The following is a 25,334-nucleotide window of genomic DNA, read 5'->3' on the forward strand; positions in this document are numbered from 1 at the left end:
CTAAAAGGCACAGCTGCTTTCCACGAAGCGGCGGCACTTCATGACCCGCAGGTACGTCTCGGCCTTGTGCAGGTCCTTCTTGAAGCAGGACAGCAGCCCGTAGTTCTTGAGCAGCGCGTCGTCGCTGCGCAGGTTTGTGTCAAACTTGTCGTACGTTTGCTTCAGGATCTGCCCGGCCCGGGGGCTGCCGTCTTCCAGCTCCTGCAAAAGGCGGGGAGGGAGAGAGAGACCCAGGCCTCGGCCGCTGCTCCTCCCGGTCCCTCCGGGTGCGGCCCTCCCCTCCGGGCTCAGGGAAGGGAACGGAGGATTCACGGGGGGTGGGGGCACCGGGGAAGCGCTCTCAGGGCTCAAGGCCTGACTGCTGACTATAAAGGAAGGGGCACCGTCGCCCCTGGAAGCCCCCCACCCCTCGTCGGAGCCAGCGGGGCCACCAGGCCCAGCAGAGGGCGGGCACGGCCCCCCAGGAGGGGACCCACGGCGCCATCCCCACCCGCATCAGCGCTTGGATGCCCTCCTCCAGGTCCTTCAGCTTCTCGTAGACTCGGTCCGAGGTGCCAAACACCAGGCTGTTGGTGAAGACCCTGCTGAGGAACTGCACGGGCCCGAGCCACGACTGGATGAGCAGCAGCGAGAAGCGGAGCAGCTCCACGTCCTGCGGGCGGAGGGGGCGGTGGGCGCGCCGGCCTCGGCCTGGGGGGCCTGGGGGCCTCCCGCTGCCACCCTGCCACCTGCGCCCCCTCCCGCCCCAGGGGCCCGACTCCTGTGGAGAGGAGGGGCCGCCTTCTTGGAAGGAGGGAGGCCCCTGACCCTGGGCCGGCCCGCCCTGGCCTACTCACGGATCTCTGCTGGGCCTCGTCCTTGCCCGTGGGGGCCGGGATGGTCTCCGAGAAGCAGAAGGCGGCCTGCGCATTCTGGATGGAATACCTCTGGCCCTCGGGGATGTACGCCCGCTCCTGCAGCGAGGACACCCGCCCCGGGCCGCCCCATGCTTGACTCGGAAGCCCCCTCAGGCTGTGCTCAGCAGACAGCCTCTTCGCTTCGATGAAATCACCCTGAACTCCTCACCCCTTCCTGCCCCCCCCCAGCACCCCTTCCTGGGACGCTTACAAACTCCTTGTAGGTGTCGGCGGCCAGCTGGTGCAGGTGCTGGGCCCGGAGCACGGCGTTGGCAAACAGGCTGGACAAGGGCATGGCCGGGAAGGCGCCCACCTCCTGAGGCCAGGGCAGGCAGAGCAGGGTGAAGGCCAGGAGCACAGGGTTCTGAGGGCCTACGCAGGGACACACAGGGACACACAGGGACATAGAGGGCAAGGCTGGGGCCCAGACGGCGAGAGGCCTGTTTCTTTCCAGCCCTTCCCCTGCCCCCGCCCCAGGACTGAGGACACGTAACGCTTGGCCAAACGTCCGGGACAGACCTCTGTGCTCCCCCGCCGCAGCCCCAGAGCCCAGGCTTAGCGCCCCCATCCACTGGCAGGGCCCCCGCCTCGCCCAGCCCGAGGGGACTTACCTACAGCCATCGCAGCCGGGTGAGCTGTCCACAGGACCTGGAGCGCTTTGGGGAGCTGGGTGCTGGGATCCTGGAATTGGTCCCTCGTGGGCCCTTTTTATACCCTGGTCCCTTCTCTCTCTCCCCCTCCTCCCCCCCTATTTTCTCTATACATTTATGCATCGGGCCACTGGCCGGTCTGTGCTGATGGATAATTTAGAGCCTCCTCCCTCCTGTCCTGTTCCCGCTCTTCTTGGGGTCATGTCCCCCAGGCCTTCCCTGCCATCTTCCACTCTCCGATGTCACCGGCCCTGCACACAGGGTCTCAGCTTGAGAGACCACCCAGTCGGTCCTCATTTCAAGGGGGAGGTGGCAGGCGCGCTCTGCTCGGGTACCGTCATGGGGTGGTCCGCCCAGGTGAGGAGGACCCAAACCGGTCCCCAAAAGCGGGGCTGTGTCAGGTCGGCTGTGCTGGGAGGGCTGCGCCACCTCTCCTCGCCCTCTGTTCCCGATCCTCCGCCCCGCACGGCTCCCCTCTGTCCACCAGAGAGAGTGTGTGTCTAGGGAAAGGGAGCCCAGGACAGCCATGGATCCTGAGGTTTGTGGGCACAATTCAGCCCAGATTCCACCTCTGCCGCTGTCACCATCCCCCACCCTTTCCCGCCATCCCACCACCTGGTCGGGCCTGAGGCAGCTGGTGCTGAACGCCGACCTCCAGGGGGCCCCAGCCCCACACTGTCCACTCCCCACCAACTCCCCCCCTTTTCCCTGACGTGGGGGCGCCCCCAGGTGGCTGGGGCAAAGGACCAAAACTGGAGGCATCCCCCCTGCTCCTCGGACCTGCTACAGAGATGCAAACCAAGGAGAGGAGTGAACAGACCCAGGCCCCAAGTGCTTCCCCCCGCCCCCCAAGCCCAGGCACCACCAGATGATCTCAAGATTGGAAGAGCCCTTGAGGGCTTGGGTCTCGTCCCCAGCACTGGAACTCCGGGTACAGCACCCCCACATATGCTCTCTCCAGTCACCCTAGTCTCCTCCCAGTCTTTCTTCCCCTTTAAATATTCGTACAGAACTCGTCACGTTGTGACACGTTTGACCCACACAACCATCTCGTGAAGGCGGTATTATTACCTCCCCATTTTACAGAGGAGCTGACCGAGGCTCAGAGAGGCTTGCTCGCGCCAGCTACCTCAGCTGAAGCTGACCTCCAAAACCCTGCTCTTCCCCTGTTGATCATCCCAGACTCTTTCTCCCGAGCAGACTGGGTGGGCCACTCAGTCATTTCATCTTCTAAATCCCCCTCAACACAGGGATTTTGTGTTGCCCCCTCATCACGAGGGTCCCTTTGCCTCATTTTGTCCTCCCCTACGAGGCAGACTTTTGTTCCTCATTTCCGAGGCGAGACTGGCCCAGAGACACAGGGTGCACGTCGGAGATCAGGTAGCCCTGCAAGGGGGGGCTGGGAAGGCTTGGGTAGGACAGCCGCCCTCCAGCCTCCTGGTGCCCAGGCTTGGGGACATTGTGGCATCTGCAGGCCACCAGCAACAGATCACCCCCAGGGCTAAGAGCAGGAAAGAACACATTCCCCTCCGTGTAAACCTTCCACCCCTTGAGTCTAAGAACATTTAGCACTTGCCCTGTGGGAAAACAAACAAATGAACCAGCAAACCCTTCTAGAGGTCGTTGGTCATGGTGTTGACAACCAACGTTGAAAAGTTATACCCTCGTGGTCCAGGACAGGAGTACTGGTGTCTTGCCACCTCCCACTTTTAGGATACAGCTTCCTTTTTTCCCATCATTCTGGAATCATTGCCCAACCGTGCCCCGATTCACTATCTGTTGGGGAAGGCACTGGACGCACGGAGCTGTTCCCCAGGGAGGGCTGAGCAAGGACCAGAGTGGGCTATCATTAAAGATGGAGGCCTGAGGAAAAGGGGAGCGTGGGGAAGACTTTCCTCTCTTCCCTGCAGCTCTGGGAAGGGGAGGGGCCAGGAGCAAAATGGAGGAAGCTCTCTGAGCCCCACACAGCCTTCTACCACAGAGGAGGGGCCAGGAGCAAAATGGAGGAAGCTCTCTGAGCCCCACACAGCCTTCTACCTCCCCGTCCCCCTCTTTCCACCCTGTGGAGGAGGACTGATGTGGAACCCTTCATGACCAGTTTCTAGCTCATGGTGGGGGGACTTGTATGTGAACTGTGGACCACGGGTGAAGCGTCAGGCCTCCCCTAGGATTGAGGGTACAGGAGCCCAAGTTGGGGACTGCTCGAGAACCACACAAGGTGAGCACAGGGGAAGTGTGGCTGAGGTTCCCCACAGGCAGGATACTGCCAAGAACAGATGGAACTGGCCAGATCAGGGGAGGGGCTCTGCTCTTCTCACCAAACCCACTTCCATTGACCCCAGAACTAGATCGGCTCACAGGACTCTGGAGGTCCCTGAGGATACCCCTTTAGGGTTACCATGGTGGCAGCAAGAATGGAAGGGTGTGGAGGTAGACTTGGGATTTTCCCTCCGGTGCTGGGGAGTCATCCACCCTTTCTTGGGGCACCAAAGGGCCAGACCCCTGGCTTCTCCAGATTCAGAGATTGTCAAACCATGGCCTCCGTATGGTGGCCGGTAGGAAGAGGCTGTGATTAGCATCTCTGGGGTCAGCCTCAAAAGACTCGAGATGAATTGCCCATCATCTTGGAATCCATGAAATTCAGTGTGTGTGGAAGCCCTTCATATTTTCAGATTTGAAATCTGGGGTTTTCTGTACCTATTATGGAAGCTCATGGATCTGCTCTTGATCAGAAAGTGGCCTCTTTCAGGCTTCAGGAACCCCTCTGAGGTTCAATCCGCGGGGTTTGGGGCCAACTTATTTTGGAGTCATACTTACCACAGCCTTAAGGCCAGCCTCAGAGAGACTGGTAACCATTCTTCCCACTTCCCCCACCTTGGTCACTTGAGGCCCACATTTCCCACCACGAACTCTGTGCTGTCTTCCTCGAGGCCCGAGGCTGGGATTACCCCTGGGATGTAACTCCGCCTCCCCTTTGCTTCCAGCAGGAGTCCGAGCACCACGTCAATCATCCAGCACTGGGTCAAGGTCTCTAGAGAATGTTATGTGGGGATTCCCAAAGGCTTCGTCAGGGGAGGTGGGGAAGGAGATCAACATTTCTGAGTGCCCACCACGTGCGAGGCTCCGTCCTGGCTGATTGGGGTGGGAGGCCCATTTCAGAGGAGGACACTCAGACTCAAAGAAATAAAGTAGTTTGCGCACAGCCTCTTGGCTCCTAAGTGATAGCTGCCCAAGGCCCCCATCTTCCCACCACATGGAACTCTTTAGAACCCTCATCCGGGAAAGACAGTGGTGCTGTTGGGCATGGACAGAACTTTCCTCAGCACAAAGCTAGCAGAGGAGGGTCAAATCCCCGCTCAGAAGATGTTCAGTGAAGCTGGGGGGAATTGAACGGAAGGAGCTTCACCCCAGAATGAGGTCCACGGACACCAAGAAAAGCTGCAGAAAAAACAACCCGATGTAACCCAATTTAATGAACCAAATCACATCATCCTTCACATGTGAATTGCACGTTTCAGTGTGCATCATGTTTTCACTTCCTTTATCTCTTTGGACCCTTGGGTTTGCCACAGGGCTCAAGCAGGGAGGAAGGGCCTTGGAGGGCTTGGGGGTGGGGAGTAGCATAGGGGTAGGCACTCCTGTGGGTTGATAAGGGTGCTGTTTACCCTGGCTGAGAATCTCTGAACCATCTACAAGTGCATAATAGCCTCCATAACTGGACCTATTAATTTCCACTTTGGGGATTATTCCCCAGGGAGACAGTCCCATGGATAAAGAAGTAGTGAGGGGCACCTGGGTGGCTCAGTCGGTTGGGTGGCTGCCTTCGGCTGAGGTCATGATCCTGGGGTCCTGGGATCGAGTCCCCCGTCAGTGGGGCTTCCCTCTCAGCGATGAGTCTGCTTCTCCCTCTGCCCCTCCTCCTGCTTTCTCTGTCTCTCTCTTTCTCTCTCAAATAAATAAATAAAATCTTTAAATAAAAGAAAAAGAAAAAGAAGTAGTGAGTACCCAGGTGTGTCCAGCAGCTGTGGGAAGTCTGGGGTGCTTTTCTGATTGGTGCCCTTTATTGGAAATCACCTCTGACTCCTTTTACCTAATTCTGTGCTTATTTGTGGACATTTTATGCCCCTTGTGGGACTGTAAACCCTTCGAGGCTGGATTCATGCCTTTCATCGATTCATTCATTCACTCATTCTCTTTTTCATGCATTAACTGGTTCTAGAAGTAGTCATTGCTCTTTCTATGTGCCGGATATCGTACCCAGCAGATGGGCATACCCAGATGAAAAAAAGACAGCATCTTTTCTCTGCTGGAGCTTACGGTCTACGGGGAAGAGAGACAAGAGCAAACAAATACATAATGGCAAAATATACAAGGAAATTTCACGTTGCCAAAAATGCCATGAAAGAAACAGCTAAGATAGAGAGGTGAGAGCAAAGCCTGGGAAGGGGGGGGACAGACAGCAGGCACAATCCCAGAGCCAGGAACTCAACCAGCACGTGCTAGGTGGGGCGAGCAAATGCGAGAACTCAAATACCCACCCACCCGGAAATGGTAAGGTAGGCCACCTTGTGTCTCCATGTCCTTCTCAGAGAATGAATTTAAAATGAGAAGTACCCCCCAAAAAATCATAAAAAGTACAAGATCTTGCAATACACGGCACTACGTGCATGAAAAAAATTTAAATGAAAAAAAAAATAGACAAGGCAGTATGCAGATGCTGATCACAAATATTCTACACGGACTCACGACTTGCAGAACCTGAGCCCTAAGCGGGACCTCCCGAGGTGTCTGGCACCGCCCCCCTCCCCCCTGCTTTCACCACCAGAGAAAGTGGTGTTCAGTTGGAGAGAAAGAGGTCTTTATTTATTTTTTTTTTTAATTTAAGAAACGCACTAGGATCCATCTAAATGTGCTTTAACAAACTACACTCTGAACTCAGGATTGAACGCTAGTTAATCTTTGTGTGCTGTGGAGTCATCTAAGTTTCCAGGTAGAGGCTTTGGACTTGGAGAGGTCGCTGAGGTATCCCAAGTAGAAGGTGTGTTGGTTTTTTTTGTTTGCAGCTGAGTCACCGGCAGATTCTGAGGGTGCCGGAACCAGGAGCACCGTGGAGAGCCGGACTCACCCAGGAATTTCACAGATGTGGGCTCTGAATCCAGCCCCGAGGGTCATCTAAAGAGCAGAACGCTCGCAGACAGAATCTGGGAATCCCAAACTCTGTGTTCCAAGATGGCCTTTTGTGGCCCCTTCGCAGAAGACTCAGACACCTGCTAAGGGACAAACACTACCTACCAGTGACACCCACACGGCGGCAGCTTTTGACATTTTGTTTTGTTTTTCTGTCACCTCTGATTCTGCTGGAAAAAACACCCAAACCCTCAGGTCAGAGAGCACCCCAGGCCTGGCAGCACCTGCATCGAAGGGGCCGGAAGTCAAGCTAGAACGAGGAAGGAACCAGCCTATGCTTACAGCAGGGCCCCGAGGGACCCGGTTGGATTCCCCCAGTGGGCAGTGGGGCATGTGCCCACCAAGGCACCTCAGGACTGTGTTCTGTGGAAGGGGAGGCCTGGGGGAGTTGGCCAGAGCGGGGCCCCTAGAAGGATGGCCCCGTGGCGCGAACTCCAGCCAGGCTGGGACTCGTGTCCTCGTGTGTTGGGACTTGGGAACAATGGGAAATGTTTGCAGATGGCCAATGTTGTCCCAGGATTCTCTCCTCCCTGGTTCTCCTCCTTCTTTACTTCCTCCTCAATGTCTCCATGCTGCAGAGTCCTCCGAGGGAGGCAGCGGCGAGGTACCGGGAAGAATGCTGGGTTTGGCATCAGCAGGCGTCCCATCCCCCAGAAGCTATGACTTTGACCCATTGTTATCTTCCTGAGCCTTGATTTGCTCATTTATCAAATGGGGATGATGCTGCCCCCTTCCAGGGTTATGCTGGGGCTTATGCAAGATTATGTACATGAATATGGGGCTGTTCGATACAATTTTATTGGCATTTCAGAGGTGCTCAATATGTAAGTATTTTAGGGTCCCAATAAAAGATTTTGGTTCATGTTCTGTATCCTGATTTTGGTGGGGGGGGATATAAATCTGCACATGTGCTAAAATTCATCAAACTGTATACTGAAAGAAAACAAAGTCAATTTTACTGTATGACAAAAGAAAAAAAAAGAACAGCATCTGGTTCAACTCCCTTCCCTCAGACAAGTTTTTATGATTCCCATTCTACAGATAAAGCAACTGAGACCTGAGACTTTCATCACCCCCACCATCATCACGCAGTTTCATCAGCATTGCCTCAGTCAGTTCTGGGGGCCAGGGGCCCCTAATATAGATAGGACGATAACCAGAGCATAAGCCCCTAAAACAGAAAAACAAAAACAAAAACAAAGGGAAAAAAAAAGACAAACAGACCAGGGAGGGCTTCTACATCATGACCATGAGGGCAGATACCCTCTAGGGGTGTCTGGGGTAGGAGGCAGGGCTTGCGGCTCAAGTAATTCTCGGCCAACAGCACTGCGAAGCGCTAGGAAAACTCAGTGATCCAAAAGTATTAGTCTTTTGGTAAAGCCAGGGCCTCTCTAGACTCAGGGCAGCCCCAGGTCAGGGGAGACCCTGCTGGGGGGAGAAGTGAAGACACCCTCCCACCCCCAGCCCGGCTGCTAGGGTCCCTGGCGGAGGTAGGAGGACAGAATTAGCGCCACTATGCAAAGCAGCAGGAGAGGAAGGGCTCCAGCTCAGTGGAGGCAGATGCCAAAACAAACCAGTTTCCTCAGGGCCACCCGGAGGCCACGGAGGCCACGGAGGGAGCGGGCCCTGCCTGGCCTGCCCAGCCTGGCTCCCAGTGAGTGCCACTAAGCCACGCACACATGGACTGTTGGAAACCCCAGGCGCAGGAAGCTTAGCCCCCTGCCCCACCCCACCTGCTGGTCCAGCGGGGAAGCTGGTAACAACTGGTGGCTGTTCTTACTGGTCCCCACACGCTGGTCTTGCTTCTCCAGTTAAACTGGCCCTTCCCTGGGGGCAGGAATTTCTCTGGCCTGAATCTAGAGCACGAGTGGCAAAGAGGTGTTTCAGGCACCCCCAACCCCCCCGCCCCAAGGTCAATAGGAAGCGGAGCGAGGCCTGGCTTTGCACACGGAGGTTCATTGCCCTTAAGCTCCCAGCTGGGAACTGCTCCTGTCCCTCCTGCAGCCAGCACACTGGGGCCTAATTTGTAGGGCCCTAGGGATCATTTTGTGGGGATGTTGGGGCTCTAGGGGGCCTCTGATGTGGTGCTGGGAAAGGCTGAAGGAGTCACCTAAGGACCCCCAAACTTCACCACCACAAAGCCTCCTTCTTTAGGAATCTCTCTCTTGCGTGGCTCTGGGTCAGGCATGGTGGGGAGTAGTTTAACTGGAGACGAAGGCCAGCATGGGCAGCACAAGGCAGGAACGGGGCTTGGGCAGGGCCTGGGGATATTTGGGAGGGCTTCTCGCAGATGGAGGGCCTTCAGGGACAGAAGGATTGGGAATGGGTGGGCAAGGGCAAGCTCCTTCAAGGCTGAGACCCCTGCCCTACAGAGCAGGACCCAAGTGCTGCTTGTGGGCTAAAGGGAATGCAGGATGAAGGCTTCCTGCTAAAAAGGGCTACCAGCCTTTCTCCGATCTGGGCCCAGCTAGGGAAAACCCGAAGGGCGTAACCACAGATCCCAGCCAGGCTTTCAGAGAGAAGCCCTAGTGAGCCCAGGAGAGGCCCATGAGATCCATGGCAGTGATCCTCTCCCACACCCTCCGGGCCCACAGAGGTCCAAACATTTGTGCCCAGAGAGATACTCTGACCCACCCCATACCCATAGATGTCACAAGCCTGTGTGTGGTTTCTCGACACACTGTTTATTCCATGGGAGAATGGGATCAAGGCTAGGAGCCCCCTGGGGTGGGAGAGGGTGAGAGAGGGTGGGAGAGGGTGGAAGAGGGTGGGAGAGGGTGGGAGAGGCATGTAGCCCTCTGCGGCCCATCTGCGGCCAAGTGGGATGGACCACGGCTTTTCCCGGGCTCTGCAGGAAGCTGGTCTGCTTGAGTCCATTTGCAGGTTCCAGACAAGCCTCTGCCTTCCCCGTCCCGAACATGGGCTGGATCCCCACATAGCACCCCCAGAAGTCTGGGTCCAGTCTATCCCCAGAGAAGTCCCCACTCCAAATCACTGCCCTGCCCTGCGGCCCTTCCACTCCAGTCTCTGCGGCAAGAGCTGGGGACCAGGGGCCGGGGGGGGCGGCAGGCAGATGTGGTGGGCCAGCTTCAGAGGCTGACCGAGGTCCAGGGAAGTGGGGATGAGCTGGGAGCTGGAGGCGGCTCTCACACAGCCAATGAGGGCCCGGCTGGCTGGGCCCAGGGGCATGGGGAGGGCCGGCCCCTCACTCTTGACCTGGGTGCTCCCCGACTGACCACTTCACCTCTCCTGTCCGCAGAGTCACTATGTCCTCATAGGTGGCCGTCTGGTCGATGTTCAGGCCCTGGAGACACGGGATGGCACTCAGGCCTTGGCTCCTCTCTGACCACACCAGCGGATGGCCGCCAACCACCCCACAGCCCTCAGCGCTGTGGGGCCCCCCTCTTCCTTACCTCGTAGGTGTGATCTTCATCCATCCCAGCCTTGCTGTCATCCTGGCGGGGCAGGGGATGGAGAGCAGAGTGTTAGCTCCCGCCACCCCATCCACTGCTGGGCCAGGCTGGGGAGCGCCGGGGAGACTGGGCCAGGGAGAGGGATTGGGGGCAAGGGGTCAGGGGTCAGGGGGTGAGGAGCACTCAGAACAACTGAATGGATGAAGGAGAGACTGCATAGGTGAGTCAATGGGTGGGCTCCGGGGCCGGGGAGATGGAGACCCTGCCCACGTCTGGCCTGCCCCATGGCCGCCTCGCTGGCTGCCGCGGTCACCTTGTCCAACAGCAAGAAGATGGGCACGATGATGAAAAGGATGATGAGCAGGGTCTGGATCATGATGATGCCATCTTTTAGTGTGTTCCTTCGCTTCAGCTGTGCCAAGGTGCTTAACCCTGTGGGGAGGCGGCGAGGGGCGGTGAGGCTGGTGGCCCCCTCCTTGGGCCTGCGCCCCTCAGGACCTCCTCAGCGGCTCTCCTGGGCCATCTATGGCCACGGCCACCTTCACAGTGTGGCCCCCCCCTCAGGTGGCAGGCTGGGCCGGGGCGGGGTGCAGATGGCTCTACAAAGGCTCCGTGGCCCCGTCGCCCTTGCCCCCCACCCCGGCTGGAAGGCAGGCCCCAAACCCACCCATGACTCGCAGCTCAGTCCCGCAGCCCTTGCTGAGGGACCCCTTCGAGCACGTCTGCTGGCAGAAGTAGATGCCGTTGTCCTGGAACTGGATGCCTTTGATGGTCAGGGTGGCGACGGAGCCGTTCCGGCTCTGGAGGATGCGGCCCTTGTCCGGCAGCGGCTTGGGCTCCAAGTCCATCTCCTGCTTCCGGAGCCAGCTCACGATTTCCGACTCCTTTACGTGGCACCTGATTTCCACCGTGGCACCCCTTTTCCGGGCTATGAAGCGTGGGTTCTGCCAGATGCTGGAGCAAGCGCTTCCTGTGGGCGCCAAGGCCGGGATCAGCATCCCGCGGAGCATCTTCCTGACTGCCTGCCCCACCGTGGGCCCCTCCCCTCGTGGCACTACCCCAGCTCTGCCCCCTTCGTCTGTCCTTGCTCCTGGGCATGGGACAGTCATGAGGTAGAGGTGTGTGGGAGCTGAGCTCCATGAGTGGCCGCAGGCCAAACCACTGGGTCCCGCCACTTGCCGACTGCCCCCACCCCAACATTTGCTTTTCCTTTAGAAGGCCTCTGGAACTTTCCAATTCCTTTCCATGCCCATACAGCAGCGTGATCTAGGCCTCACCCACTGGGGCCTAGAGGCCCATAGGGCAGCCTCCCACCTGGCCTGGTGCTCCCACTTTTTGATTCCTAAACCTTCTTTCTCAGCTTGGCGAGCTCTTCCCACCCACCTGCTCCAAGAAGCCCCCTTCCTGCATCGTTCCCAGCATTCCCAGTGAGAGACCCCTGGGAATCTCTGAGGCCCTGTGGCCTGTCGGAGCCCCTAAGGTTACAGGCTCCTTCCCAGGCTGAGTCTGACCCAGCTAGACAGACCCAGCCTGAGTCCTCGGTGCAATTCCCTCTGGCTTCCCCCCTCCCACCTGGGTTGAGCCACACCCCTTAGCCACACCCTGGGACTGGAGCGCTTATGTCTAATGAGGGTGACAGCTGGCAGGAGGGGTGCTGGGGGAGGCCCTCGGAGCCAGGCCTCTGAGATGGAGACCCTAAGGTAGCCTAGAGATGGGTGTCCTGGCTGGGGACATCCGGGGGAACAAGAGCACAGGGGCCACCATGGGACAGCCCCTGGGACCAGGACAGCATTGGACACACACATACGTGCCCCCAGAAGGGGCAGGGGAAGTTGCTGACCTTTGGGGTCCGGGTACTCGTCTTCTGCTTTGGCTGCAGGCACACCTGCTGGGTGGGAGGAAGTGGGCGGGACTGGGCCAGGGCTCCACTGGAAACTGGCCGCCCCACCCCTGCGGCCCTCCATTCCTAGACCCACTGCCTCCTCCCGGGACATCAAGGTCAAGAGACCTCAGCCCTCCCTGGCACTGCTCTGGAGAGACTGGAGCGGGGAAGAGTCAGCAGAAATCCACCTCCCAGCCCCCCTTCTGCCTTGGGCCTGTCGGCTGGCCTTGAGCAGACACCGGGATGAGATTGGAGGAAGGTCACAACTGTCTTCCAGACCAGGGGACCATTTCTGGAACATGCACATCCCAGGGTCTGGTTGGGGGCAGCCTCTCTCCCATGTCCCCCGCCCCCCCCACCACACACACACACACACACACACACAGCCCCCGAGGGACTGGGGTAAACCATACTCCTTTCTTCCGTCCCCGTCCTAGACACCAGTCCCTCGCCCCCAGCTCAGCCGGACACCCTCTAAGCAGAAGAGGGGCCGGGGCCCCACAGCCCAGAGCTACTGAGCGGGGTGACACCCACAGACCCAGGCCCCAGGGCGGTCCGAGGGAGACAGGAGGCAGAAAGTGGGAGAGACAGAAGGCGGGGGCTGGAGAGAGCGGGACACAGAACAGAAAGGCCGAACAGCCCGCGACGGCGTGCGAAACCAGGGGTGGGGGTGGGGGGTGGGGTGGGGGCCCGCTTCAGGGGGGCGGCGTACCTGAAAGTAGCAACAGCACCAGCCAGGTGCCGGGCGCAGGGCGCAGCAACCCGGCCATGCTCACTGCTCCGTCCTGGACCCCAAGCTGGTGGCTAGGACAGAGGCTCCTGGGGGGAAACGTGTAACTGCCTGGGCTGCAGCCCGTCCCCTCCCTGCCTCTTCCCCACCAGGCCCCTTCCTGCCATGCAAATTGGGACCCAGGGGAGGCACCAGCTCTCCTGGGACCCTGGGGAGGGCGGGCTCTGTCAGCTGTGCAGCTAAGGCTCACAGGGCACCACACTGGATGACTCCGGGAGGCAAGGGCCACTGGGTCATCTGAGGGCATCTTGTGCTCCCCTCCCCGCACCCCTACCCCACTGATGGTCATGTCCTGGGGTCCCCAGGCTTCCATTGCGCAGTCCAGGTTCCCAGGCCCTTAGCTGAAGACACCCGGGTCCTGGGGGTGAATGCGAGCCCAGCTCCTCGGCTCTGGGCCGGCTTGCACTCTGCAGAAAGAGAGGCACCAAGGAAGGATGGTGCAGGGGTGCTGGGGATGGTGGGGGTACTTGTACTGGGCCCAGGCCTGGCACCTGGAGGGGCCCAGCAGGCAGCCTCTCGGCTGGAGCGCAGGCAGCCATGTTGGGGCTTGATGAAGATTTGTCCCGGTGGAGGCAGGGAGCCACAGAGGTTCTTGAGCAAGAGCCAGATGTGGCAGCTACTTGGCCAGACCCTGGCAAGAGGCCTCCCTCCCTCACTTGGTGAGAGAATTTGCTAGAAGCTGCCAAAGGGGGTGGACTTAGGTAGAGACAGCTTAGAAAAAACCCACCACTCAGGAATCAGGGGACTTCCAGGGAGTTGTCCATAGCTCCCAGGTCTTGGGTAGGGGACAGGAGCCTAGTGCAGGGAAACCTCCAGGTTCTGATACTCAAAAGCTCTCTGGCTTTATCTTGCCAGTCAGTAGAGCAGTGAATGGAATCATAGCATCCAGAAACTTGTCTGAGTTCCTGTCTGTGTCCCTGAGTCAGACACAACTTTTGCACCTTTGGCCGGGGGGGTGGGGTAGGGGGCGGTCAGGGCTGCACTTGTGCAGTACACAACCTGCACAACCACACATGGCAGGCTTGCATACCTCAGCCCCACAGCCAAGCCCACTCTGAGTTTTATGTTTCCCCCTTTTTCTCTCTTGTCCCCTCAATCCCTCTTTTCTCCCAACTCCCAGAGGGGAAGAAGGATGCTGAATCCTATGTGTCTTCTGCCTATATCTCGTTCTCCCTGCCACCCTCCATTTTTCAAACAGCCTACATTAGTGGTGGGTCTGTTTGGGTTTAGAGAGATGTGGACCTGCTCCATGCCAGGGTTGGCAATGAGAAAGGCAGGGGTCTGGGTGGTACCCCCTCAATCCTTGTGGACACAGGCCTCACCTGGATGGTAGGGGCCACCGCCAAGGAGTGTGGGCCAGGACCAGAGCTATAGAAAACAGTGACAGGAGGGTTTAGGTTTCACCCAAGGAACAGCTCGTTCCTGGCAGTTCCAGATGTTCTTGCTGTTTCCAGATGTTCCAAATGAAAAAAAAAAAAAAAAAACATTTCTCTGAAAAGGCGTCAGATGTTCAGTTCACAGAACAAACAGCCCAGGAATATAAACATCACCTGAGGTCAGCCTGGGGACCACAGGCCCCTTGTGCCGGGGTTGGGGGGTGATTGGAGACCCCCCCAGAGGAATGGGGGGAAAATCCAAGGGTTTCTTCCTTTAGCAAAGTACTTCCTCATGATGGAGACCTTGGTTAGCTTTGGAGCTAGTGTCCCCCCAAAGTTGGGAAGATAATTGGGGAAGACTTGGGGCACACACATGTACGTGTGTGCGCGCGCGCCCATGCACATGTATGCTCACATGATGTGTTGCCTCGGCTGCGTGGTGTGGGCCCTGCTCAGGAGCTGGGCCCGGGGCCCAGGGTGACTACAGGGGGCACGGAGGTTGGGGGGCAGATGGCATCTTCCAAACACACCCACACACCCACATCCCCTGTGGGCAGGCATGCAGATGTGGCCTTTGGACTTCATTCCCATTCATGCCTGGCAGGGATCCATTTTCAGGAGTGGGTGGAAGCAGTGGGGCCCCCACCGCCTGCAGGGTTATTTGTCACAGCCGGGGCTGTGCTGTTCCTTCTCCGGTGACAACAGCACAGAGTTCTGTCTCGGGTTGTGACGCCTTTTCTTTCCTGGAACAGGAGGCCTCGTAAGCCCACTCCCGCCTCTGCCCCCGGCTACCCTGGGCTGCACACCCCAACATTTGGCAGCCTCCACCTCCCCTTTCCAGGAAGGCAGCATCGAGACAAGAGATGGGGGTGGAGGGAGAGCGGACAAGGGGCTTAGAAGTTTGAGGAAGCAAGAGGTCAGGGGCCCCCAGCACCCCTGGGGAGGGTGGGAGAGGGCAGAACCTCAGTTTGGAAGGAGGGGCTCAGACCTCCGCCCCTCCCCCAATCCACTCTGCCTGGCCCTGCTGGGCTTGCTGTTCTGTGGCAGAGGGTGGAGGCCCGCTGGCTAAGAAGGAGGTAGGTTTGATTCCTGGCCCTGTAGTGCAGCAGCCAGAAAGCCGCCCCAAGTTACCTGGTGGTTCTCAGTGAGGAGTGGTCCCACCCCACCCCGGGGGCATTGGCAAAGGCACTGGGGCCAGCTGATAGCTGATGGAGGGGATGATTTTGAAATATTGGCTTTTGTTTTTCATCTAGTATTTTGCCTCTCTTCCTGCACTATTCAAGGCTCAGGGGAAGGGTGGGCCAGGGCACCCTGCAAGCTCTCCTGTCCTTGGAGCTGGAGAAGCCCCAGGCGCAGTGTGGAGAAACAGAGTGAGAAGGAGCCCCCCGCCCCAGGGAGGGAGGTCAGCACCCCGGTGGGAGAGCTCAAAACCCTGCAGGGATCCTGGACCCCTCTCCCCACGCATAGAGAACAGCAAGGAGGGAAGGGGCCTCAGGAATATGGCTGAAGGACGTCAGGGTAGCCTGTGGTGGCCCTCCCGAGCCCACACAGGTGCCATGTAACCTCAGGAGCCAGGAAAAGAGGTTGTAGAAATCTTGTAAAGGACGAAGTGTTTCCTAGTTTGGACAAATACAGCCCTGGGAGTCAGAAATCAAGTTGTAGAAAACAAAAGTATACATAAAGTTATATTTCACCCACCAGGACTGTGGACTTAGCTCACGACATCATACTACTCATTGTCACAGGTCCACGGGACCCTGGGCTCTCTGAGGTCAGAGGCCAGAGGTAGGGTCCTTGGGGGGACAGTATCTGTGAGGAGGCGTGTCCCTCAGGCACCTCGGGGCGCCTGGGGGACGCAGAGAAGCGAAGGGGGCTTCTAGAGAGGAGGCGCTGGGGCCACTGGGTCCCAACGCCATTTCCCGGGCACCATCATGGAGCGGGGGGGGGGGGGGGGGGAGGGGAGCGTGGCACTGCCCGTTGGGGAGGGGGCCACGACCCCTGACCTCACCTGGCGTCTTGGACTCCAGCTAAGAGGTTGGAGCTGTAACCTTAAAAATAAAACTGCCAGTTATCTTACTGGCAAAAGACGGGATAATTCGGGAAGAGCAGAGAATTGCAAGACCAAAGAAGCAAGCTAGGCAAAACTAGACGCTCCGCCACGAAAGGGAGGACCGGCTCCTTTATAGAGGAAAGGGGGACGCTGGGAAGGCTGTTGTAAACGCAAAGTCTATTGGAGGAAAGTGGGAGTAGGGAGTATGGTGGCTTCTCATTGGCTGAGTTCTGAGTGTCTCTCATTGGCTGGGCTGTTGCCAGGGCAGGAGGAAAGCCTTTCCTCTCCCTGCCAGATAGTAAAGTGGTAGCCCTGCAAGGTCCACCTCTTCTTATTGGGTCTGCAATTGATGAGGAGTGGTGGAGCCTGAGAGCTCCCCCCAGCTGAACCTCCCAACTCCGTTTTAGTGAGGTTTCCCTTTATTAATTTTCAAAACCCAAGCTTCCTTTTGGAGGGGGGCAGGAGAGAGCTGGACTGGGCCAGAAAGGGAGTTGGGGCCCTCCTTATCTTGCCCTCTACCCACCCTGAGGTTCCCCAAGTCTTCCCCATTTGGCTCCAATCCCCACCAGCCCTTCTTGCTTCTAGCAGCCCTCAGACCCTGTCAACGTCCACACAAGGAGGTGCAGAAGGGAGAAGCCCGCACATGAGAGGCACCCGGGGTGGGGGGGGGGAGGTTTATTATAAGAACTGTACAAAGGAGCCTGCTTGCCAGCCTGGCTTGGGTCTGTTCCCACCCAGACAGAGTGGGAATGGGTGTGGGTGTGCAGGGGAGGGGGCCATAGGCAGGGGAGGCTCTGCAGTCTGTATGAAGTCCAGTGGTGAGTATCCAGTCCCAACAGATGCGGAGCCTCTTGGGGCCACCCCAGTTTGGGGCCCCAGTTTGAGGGAAGGGCAGGGGGCAGGGTGCTGGTCAGGGAGGAGGCTGCCCTCTCTAGGACGCATCTTCTGAAGCAAGAGACAGACGGTTGCAGGAAGGTAGAAGGAGTAGGGCCTCCTTTCCACGGAGGACACAGGCAAGAGACGGGGAGTGGGGCTGGGGCAATGGGTGTGATGAACGGAATAGGAAGAAGGGACAATGGGTGGCCAGGAGGCCAGAGAGTAGGGCAGACAGAAAGGAAGGCTCCAGCCTGTGGGCACATGCACGCACACACACACACACCCACCCACACACACATACCCACACACCCACATTGTTTTGGAGGTTTTGCTGCTTCCTGAGTTTTAATCAAACTGTTCACAAGAAACAAGAAAGAGAAGAGGAACTAAGGGCAACGGGGACTCAACGTGCAAGCCTTACCAGACACGTTCACACTCATCCACACAGCACAGGCACACCTGCATAGGACACACACACACACACCAGACTACAGGGGCACGCTGACACAACACACACACACACAGAGGCGGGACACAGTGCTTCGTGGGCTTGAGCACACACACAGCCGTACACACAGGCGTGAAGCAGACACAAGGCACACGCGCAAGTGAGTAAATCCAGTGACGCCTGAGCAGGTGTCTCACTGCCCCCTCTGAGCTCGGCCTCCGTCCGTTCCCCAAGAGCCAGAAGAGGCCTGGCACGGCCACGCCTGGACCAGTGGTACCAACAAAGATGCTGCCCGGCGTGCCAGGCAGTGGGAAGTTGGAAGGTTGGGCCTGAGCCAGGTGAGCTGTGCACGTCCCAGGGTTGAAATCTCTAACATGGGCTCGACGACAACACTCTTAGGACCACTTTGAGGAGGGGGAGAGAAGGATGAGGAGGGAGGAAGAGATGGGTGTGGTGGGGGATGAGGCTGGGTGAGGCTACAGAGAGCCCTGTGGTGCTAATCGGGGAGGGAGGGAACAGAAATCTACCTCCTGAGCTCCAGGGTCCCTGCCCCCGCCCCAGGTCTGGGCGCTCTGGCCAAGGAAGCCTCCCGTGCAGTGATGTGGCTGGCGGGACCCCACCTCTATCAACCCGCCATGCTTCCTAGAAGAAGACGGTTCTTGAGTGGACTCCTCCCTCTAGCTCTTCCCCCAGGGGCCAGCCAGGGAGCCAGGGGCTGCACAATGGACAAAGTGGGATGTGGTTTCAGGGGCCACAAGCCCTGCCAGATGCATCAGGATCCAGTGGCCAATCGGACTCGGGGAGCCACTTGTGGACCAGTGACTTTTCTCTTCTCCAGGAAATTCGTGAGCTGGCAGGACGAAGCTGTATCCCAGTCAGGGGAGGCTTGGCAGGCCCTGGGTCAGGTGTCCGCTCTCACTGAGTTAAGACATCTTTATCCGGGAGAGGCCTGGGGGGGCCTGTAGCCCTTAAGACTCTGGTGGCAGGACGACAGCTCATCCCTCCACTGTAGGCTGGCTCCTCCCCCGTGTAGGGGGCAGAGATCTCTGGTGTTCCAACCTCCCCCAAGAGGAGAGGCCCATGAGGGGGTAAGAGCAACTTGAAGTGAGAAACCAGGGAAGCAGGGGGGAGGTGGGGGGAGCCTCAGGCCCAGGGTGGAGCCTCTGAAGGCAATTCCCATTTTCCATGGCCTGGGTGTCAGCCCCAGCGTGGCCACAACCTGTCCCCGACAGGGAGCCGGTCAGCGGCAGACTCAAAGCCTGCTCCCTCAGCAAGCAGGCACCATGAGTGAGTTTTGGGGGGGCTGTGCCAGGCTCAGCTGGCGACCTCGCCGCTGCTACTAGACAAGAGACTCTTTGACCCCCGGGCGCACTGTCTGCCCCAGGGGTGGGGAGGGAGGGAGGGCAGCATCCGAGGGGCTCATGGGCGTGAGCCCAATGGCAGGTCCGGCGTCCCCTGTCCAGCCCCTTTCCTCACCCGTGCTCGGCACGCCGCTGTTCCCATTCCCGTGGCCGTACATCTTGCTCATGGTGGTGGCGATCAGGCCCTCCTTCTCCGGGCCACCGTCCCCACTACCGTCCTGCCTGTGGTGGTACATGTAGGATGCCTGCTTCACCGTGCGCTGGAGCAGATGCCGGCGGTAGGCCCTCTGGATCTTGATGGCACACACCTCCTCGTGCTTCCTCTTGAGGGTGGTGGTGATGGGCTCGTAGGAGACCTTGGAGGGGTTGGCGGCCATGAACTTCTCCTCCATGGTCTCCTTGAGAGCGTCCATTTCCCCAGAGTCGCCCAGGACCTCCTTGGTGAGGGCAAAGAGGATGTCCAGGCAGTGGATTTTGTCCCCCGGCACCATGGGCAGGTCCAGCGTGATGAGCTTGATCTTGTTGGGCTTGGCGATCCTCAGCGGCTCCTGCAGGGTGTCCACGAAGTCTGAGAGGCGGCTGTAGGCAATGAACTGCGTGGCGTCGGGGTCGAACTTCTCCCATGTCTCGTAGAACATCTCGAAGTCGTCCTCGCCGAGGGGCTCGCTGCTCTCCTCGGTGGCCACGTTGAAGTTCTCCAGGATGATGGCGATGTACATGTTGACCACGATGAGGAAGGAGATGATGATGTAGCTGCAGAAGAAGCAGATGCCGATGGAGGGGTTGCCACAGTCACCCCTGACGCTGGTGCCCGGGTTCTCAAGTGTCGGGTCACAGTCGGGGGGCCCGCTGTTGAGGATCGGGTTGAGGAGCCCGTCCCAGCCAGCCGACGTGGTGATCTCAAAGAGGCAGATGATGCTATTGCCAAAGGTCTCAAAGTTGAACATGTCATCGATGCCCGACTCCTTCTTGACGTAGGCAAAGTTGGACATGCCGAAGATGGAGTAGATAAACATGACCAGGAAGAGGAGGAGGCCGATGTTGAAGAGGGCTGGCAGGGACATCATGAGGGCAAAGAGCAGAGTCCGGATGCCCTTGGCCCCACGGATCAGCCGCAGGACACGCCCGATCCGGGCCAGGCGGATCACTCGGAACAGTGTGGGAGACACGAAGTATTTCTGGATCAGATCGGAGAGCGCGAGGCCTGCAGGGAGCAAGTGTGAGGAGCACTGTCCTTGGGGTAGGAGGCGGGGTCAGGGAGCGGGGGAGGGGGGCGCATGCAGGGCTCAAGGGGGCCTGGCCTGGTATGCTCCTCCCCAGAAGCGAGCAAGAGAAGCACAGTCCAAATGGCCTGACCCATGAGGCTGGGCTCCCCCAGGGTCCTGGGGCCAGGGGCTCTGCTCTGCCCTGACACAGCTGGAAGGAGGTGAGATATGCCCAAGCTGATGGGGTTCAGGGTAAGCCGACCCCCAAGGCTGTTTGTAGATGCCCCAGATGAGACAGAGAGGGAGGAAAGCTCTGTGTGTGACTCGGAGCGTGACTTGTTTGTGACTCAGTTTCCTCATCTGTAAAGCAGAGGTGGTAACAGTACCTACCTCCTGGGATAGCACAGTGTCAGGCAAATAGTAAATGGTCAGTAAATGGTGGTTAGTTGCTATCATGATTACACACGTCTGTGCGCTTCTGTGTGTATGGAGACTGGAACCATCTTCTGTCTTCCACTGGGCTCACGGGCACCCGAGTGTGCATCTACTGGTTTCTAGAAGTGTATTCGTGGGTGTGCAGGTGACAGACTGCCTGTGAGCCTGGCCCATGTGCCTTTTGTGCATTAAGTGTGAACTCCAGCTGCCTATGCCCATGTGTCCGTGTACATGCGTGTGTGAGCTTTCCAGGTGCAAGAGCAGGTGCGTGAACGCAAGGATGGGAGCGGCAGGCCTCCCTGAGTGAGTCTGCCCGGCCTGGCCCCGCTCACCCACGATGGACAGGATGACGACCACGAAGTCGAAGATGTTCCAGCCGACGGTGAAGTAATACTGGCGCAGGGCGAGCATCTTGAGCACGCACTCGCCGGTGAAGATGATGATGAAGACCATATTGATGTTGTACAGGATGTCCACTTTGAGTTGACTCTGGTCGTCCGTCTCCACCATCATGGTGACCATGTTGAGGCAGATCAGGATCATGATCGCGATGTCGAATGCCTGCTTGGTCACACAGTCATACACCATGCCCTGGATCTTGTTCTGCAGCGTGGGAGGGGTGCGGGGGTGCAGGTGGGTGGATTTTGGGGGGGCAGTGGTCAGGACCCACACAGGATGTGGACAGGCAGGAGACACAGGATGACACAACAGCATGAGAGAGAGAGACAGAGACGGGGGGGAGGAGGTGTTAGGGCTTGTGGTAGAGTCGGCCACGGCAGGGAGGGGAGACCCATCCGGACAAGCCATTCTGGGGGGTCCGTGGGCTTCCTCCTCACTCTAGGACGCTTCCTCCTCTCAAGGTCCCCTGGCAACCTCTCATCCTTCTCCCGAAGTCATTGCTCACTGGGGAGGGTGTCTGGACATCCTCTTCCTCCCACTTCCAGGGGCCCTTGCCCCAGAGGCCACCCGCTGAAGGGGTGGGCCGACACTGGGGGCGAACCAGCGACTGGGGTTTATCAGGTTGCTGCTGCCCTCCCATGCAGTGCCTCAGTGCGGTTACAAAGAAGCAAGCTCTCCAGCATGGGGACCCAGCCTCATGCCAGGGACACCACCTGGTGGGTGGAGGACAGCCTGCATTTTGCCCCCATGGGCCCCTTTGGGCAGAAGGTTCATCCAGGCTGCAGGAGGAGGGGCTCAGAGGGCCGGTACCTGGGGCCGGGGAATTGGCTTCTGAGGCTTCTTGGAGCCAAGCTTCTTCATGGCATTGTAGTATTTCTTCTGTTCCTCCGTCATGAAGATGTCTTTCCCTCCAAAGTATAGTAGGATGGTGTCTGTAAGGCCAGAGGCCCCTCTTCTTGGCCTCCAGGGCCTCCCCACCTCAGGCCCCACCCTTAAAGCAGCCCGCACCCCAGCAGGGGACCTGGAGGGGCCAGAGATGGGGGCTGAGGGAGGGAGGAAGGGGATGGGGGTCTGCGGGGTCCAGAGAAAGGAGGGAGGGGTGTGGGGTGACAGAGTCTGGAAGAGGACCAGCACCGGCTCATAGCCTGTTTGGGGCCAGACACTTGCCATCAGTATCTCGTTGGGTGCTCTGAATGAGCCAGCTGGGTAGGGAGCATCAGCCTCGTTTCTTAACAAGGTAACCAAGGTTCACAGAGGCCTAGTCCCTCTCTCACGGTCGCCGGGGAGGGTCTGAGCCCGGGCTTGCTGCCTCAGTCATGCCACCAGCCACAGCACAGTAGCTGCTGAGGCAGCACGTGGGACTATCCCAAGGGACGGGCGAGCAAAGGAGGGAGGATGGAGCCCAGGGAAGGTGGGTGGATACTCATCTTCTTCTTCTGCTGGTTGAAGTTGTCGATGATGACGCCAATAAAGAGGTTGAGGGTGAAGAAGGACCCAAAGATGATGAAGATGACAAAATAGAGGTACATGTAGATGTTCACCTCATACTGGGGCTGTTCTTCCTTCTGCAGAGGCCACAGGACAGGACAGGCTGGGATGGGGTGGGATGGGGAGGTTGGGGGGGCATGTTGGCTGCCCCCTGTTCCCCATCTCACTGTGGGCAAGGAGGGCCTGGGGCCCAGAGGTGGGCCCTTCCACCCCCAGGTTGCCGAGTTTGGGGGCTTCTGAGGAGGTGGCGTGGGGCTGGGGCTGGGCAGAATTGCCACTGTGTCTCTGGTTGCGTCCTCTTCCCGGGCTCACTCACCGGCCGCGTCTCGGTGAGGCCCACTCACCTCCCGGGAGTCCACGGCCGCATACATGATGTCCATCCAGCCCTTGAAGGTGGCCTGGGAGAGTGTGGTTGGGTGTGAGGAGAGGGGCTGCTTGCCGTTTCCACCATCCATGAGTCTCCCTCCTCACCCCAGCCTGGTCCTCCCCAGGGCCCCACGGGGCAGGCGTCACACAGAGACCAGAGAGGTCTAGATACTACCCAGCACTGGGAGCAGGTGGGGGCCTCCTAACAAGGAGTAACGGTGGGTTCAGGTACAACACGAATCTGGGAGCGCTCCCAGTTTTGTGCGAGGGCAGCAGGTCACACTTACCACCTGCAGGAGGGAGAGGTAGCCTAGACCCACGTTGTCATAGTTGACTTTGACGTTGAGCCAGCGGACCTGGCCCGTGTGCATCAGGCTCTCACACTCGGACTTGTTGTTGACCTCGGAGATGTCAAACCTCTCAGAGGTGGTGGTGTTGATGCAGTAATAGAATTTGCCAGCGAACAGGTTGACACCCATGATGCTGAAGATGAGCCAGAAGATGAGGCAGACAAGCAGCACATTCATGATGGAGGGGATGGCTCCCAAGAGGGCATTCACTACCACCTGGGGGGCGGGGGGGAGGGGTCAGTCCCAGGTCTTTACCCAGGCCCCTTTGGGACAGGGCTCCCCACCTACACTAACCAGGGCACCAGACAGGGCTGGGCATTGTTATTCAGGGAAGGCTTCCTGGAGGAGGGTCACTCTGAGCCAGGCCTGGGGAGAAGTCTGCTGGGCTCCATGTTGGGGGGTGGGGGTGGGGAAGTGAGGAGTAGGGTTGGGGGTGCTGCTGGCCTATGGTTGAAGAGAGCTCTCTGCTTGGCTGGAGCCATCAGCCCAGAGTCGGGGCACTAGGCTTCTCTGGAAGCAGCTTGGCCACGGGTCACTAGGCAGGAGACAAACACTCCTACCTCGGCCCCCATAGGAAACTCAGCCCCTGTGACCCAGCCCCCTGCTCATCTGCTCCCAGTATTAGAGACACAGAGACCGAAAAGAAGCCATCGGGGGTCTTCAAAGCGGCAGGACCCTGTGCCCCACTCCCCAGCCCTGGCCACACAGGCCAGCTGCACTCTGTCAGGCCGGGCCAAATTTGAGAATTGTCCTTTTTCAAGGAGATGCTGTTTCATGACCTCCAGACAAGAGTGGGTGGCACAGACCTGGTAATGCCCGGGGTAGCTCTATTCTTGGCTGGGGCACCAACCAGCTGCATGGGCAGGTCATTTCCCCTCGGGGAGGAGGGGTCCCTGGTTCTGGGGGCAGGAGGACCCAGCATTGGCTGGCCCCTTGCATGAACAGGAGGGAGCCCCTCCGGCTGAGTGCCCTGTTGGCTTGTGACCAGCTGTCCCTCCAAGTGGGTCTTGTTCCCAACAGACCTCTCTTGGCTGGGGAAGTCCCAATTGTCTCAGCCAAAGCTTCTATTATTTACTGTCACTTCTGTTCTCAAGGGCCTGAGGGAAGGGTGGGCAGGCTCAGAGGCCAGGCACAGGACCCACCGACTCACCCAGGTCTCAGAGCCCTGGCGGCCCTGGTGTGAGGCTGGGGAGGGATGCCTATACACCCATCGACCTGCCTCCCTTCCTCCCCCCCGTCCCCGTGCCCTCACAGCTCCCCCCTGGGAGCTGATGCAGCCTCTGCTGTCCCCCAGCGGTGGCAGGGAGGAGCTCCAGAGGGGCTGAGGGCCGGAAGGGGCCCTTGGGTGGTGTGGGAGGATGTCTGGGGGCCCTCAGATCTGGCCTTCAGCGGGGCCCAGAGTCTGAGACCTCTCCTCCCCCCGTTGTGGCTGGAGTACAGACCTGCGCCCCCTGCACCTTGCTCTGCGGTGGTTGCTCCCCCAATCCCTAGCCCTCCTCAGAGCCCCCCCTCGGCACCCACCCTCATGCCCTCAAATCGGGACAGCGCCCTCAGGGGACGCAGGGCCCGCAGCGTCCGCAGGGATTTGATGGGACCCAGCTCCGAGTAGCCCAGCCAGTTGGCCACCAGACTGATGATGGAGACCTGCAGAGGGAGGGTGGGCTGGTCAGGGCAGGAAGGGCCTCAAGGCCAGGGCTTTCTAAGCCCCTCGGCCTCAGGGCCACCTCTGGATCTGGCTCACATCCCCCGGGGCAGACTCACATCCACAATGAGGAAGTCGAGCCAGCACCAGGCATTGGTGAAGTACACCTTGAAGCCGTAGGCCACCCACTTGAGCAGCATCTCCAGGATGAAGATGTAGGTGAAGACCTTGTCCGCGTACTCCAGGATGGTGCGGATGACTCGCCGCTGCTCGATGTAGATGTCCTCGAAGGCCTGGGGACGCCAGCATGGCCGGGGGTGGCCGGGGCCCGGGAGGCCGGGGCAGCAACCACGTCCCCCACCCTGCCTGCTGCTGGGGCTTTCCAGGGGTCTGGCACTGGGTCCAGGCCAGGGGCAGGCTGTTGGCTTCTCCCAGACTCCCCAGGGCCCACGGGTGCCAGACCCCTGGGGAGAAACCCCTCAGCAGCCCTTCCCCAGGGGTGACAGTCATCTGCTTGGGG

At 58.9% G+C, this 25,334-nt stretch overlaps 3 protein-coding genes across 4 annotated transcripts in view; all 3 read right to left on the minus strand.

The window, feature by feature from the left end:
- LOC118550871 (somatotropin) lies at window positions 1–1,191 on the minus strand. Its single transcript, XM_036116285.2, has 4 exons — window positions 1,108–1,191; window positions 837–953; window positions 491–652; window positions 1–201 (listed from the first exon to the last, which is right to left on the minus strand). The coding sequence occupies exons 1-4, from the start codon at window positions 1,189–1,191 to the stop codon at window positions 1–3; spliced, it is 564 nt and encodes a 187-aa protein (XP_035972178.2).
- Window positions 1,192–9,396: 8,205 nt separating this feature from the next.
- On the minus strand, window positions 9,397–12,889 carry CD79B (CD79b molecule). 2 transcript variants are annotated; one of them, XM_036116168.2, is made up of 6 exons: window positions 12,741–12,889; window positions 11,987–12,031; window positions 10,814–11,116; window positions 10,460–10,578; window positions 10,147–10,188; window positions 9,397–10,037 (listed from the first exon to the last, which is right to left on the minus strand). In XM_036116168.2, the coding sequence occupies exons 1-6, from the start codon at window positions 12,796–12,798 to the stop codon at window positions 9,939–9,941; spliced, it is 666 nt and encodes a 221-aa protein (XP_035972061.2). In that variant the 5' UTR covers window positions 12,799–12,889; the 3' UTR covers window positions 9,397–9,938. The 2 variants fall into 2 exon arrangements, with proteins under 2 accessions (XP_035972061.2, XP_035972060.2); XM_036116167.2 differs by having other exon boundaries at window positions 11,987–12,034.
- Window positions 12,890–17,003: 4,114 nt separating this feature from the next.
- Window positions 17,004–25,334, minus strand: part of SCN4A (sodium voltage-gated channel alpha subunit 4) — a 28,294-nt gene continuing 19,963 nt past the window's right edge. Inside the window, exons 17-24 of the mRNA XM_036116166.2 lie at window positions 24,934–25,107; window positions 24,694–24,816; window positions 23,110–23,388; window positions 22,801–22,854; window positions 22,396–22,533; window positions 21,779–21,883; window positions 20,902–21,172; window positions 17,004–20,133 (exon numbers count right to left, since the gene is read on the minus strand). Coding sequence (XP_035972059.1) covers window positions 18,908–20,133; window positions 20,902–21,172; window positions 21,779–21,883; window positions 22,396–22,533; window positions 22,801–22,854; window positions 23,110–23,388; window positions 24,694–24,816; window positions 24,934–25,107 — 2,370 coding nt within the window. The 3' untranslated portion in view covers window positions 17,004–18,907. The remainder of the gene's footprint in view (window positions 20,134–20,901; window positions 21,173–21,778; window positions 21,884–22,395; window positions 22,534–22,800; window positions 22,855–23,109; window positions 23,389–24,693; window positions 24,817–24,933; window positions 25,108–25,334) is intronic.

Source organism: Halichoerus grypus, chromosome 2 (assembly GCF_964656455.1).
Source record: "Halichoerus grypus chromosome 2, mHalGry1.hap1.1, whole genome shotgun sequence".
Taxonomy (NCBI): domain Eukaryota; kingdom Metazoa; phylum Chordata; class Mammalia; order Carnivora; family Phocidae; genus Halichoerus; species Halichoerus grypus.

What these genes read in the sequence shown, in the direction of transcription:
- LOC118550871 (XM_036116285.2), bottom strand. Translation starts at nt 1,191, where the DNA reads ATGCCCTTGTCCAGCCTGTTTGCCAACGCCGTGCTCCGGGCCCAGCAC. An exon ending in ACGAGGCCCAGCAGAGATCC is followed by an intron (nt 653 to 836) that starts GTGAGTAGGCCA and finishes CTCCGCCCGCAG; the next exon opens with GACGTGGAGCTGCTCCGCTT. An exon ending in GCATCCAAGCGCTGATGCGG is followed by an intron (nt 202 to 490) that starts GTGGGGATGGCG and finishes CGCCTTTTGCAG; the next exon opens with GAGCTGGAAGACGGCAGCCC.
- CD79B (XM_036116167.2), bottom strand. Translation starts at nt 12,798, where the DNA reads ATGGCCGGGTTGCTGCGCCCTGCGCCCGGCACCTGGCTGGTGCTGTTG. An exon ending in GGTGCTGTTGCTACTTTCAG is followed by an intron (nt 12,035 to 12,740) that starts GTACGCCGCCCC and finishes CCTCCCACCCAG; the next exon opens with CAGGTGTGCCTGCAGCCAAA. An exon ending in TCTTCTTGCTGTTGGACAAG is followed by an intron (nt 10,189 to 10,459) that starts GTGACCGCGGCA and finishes CTGCCCCGCCAG; the next exon opens with GATGACAGCAAGGCTGGGAT.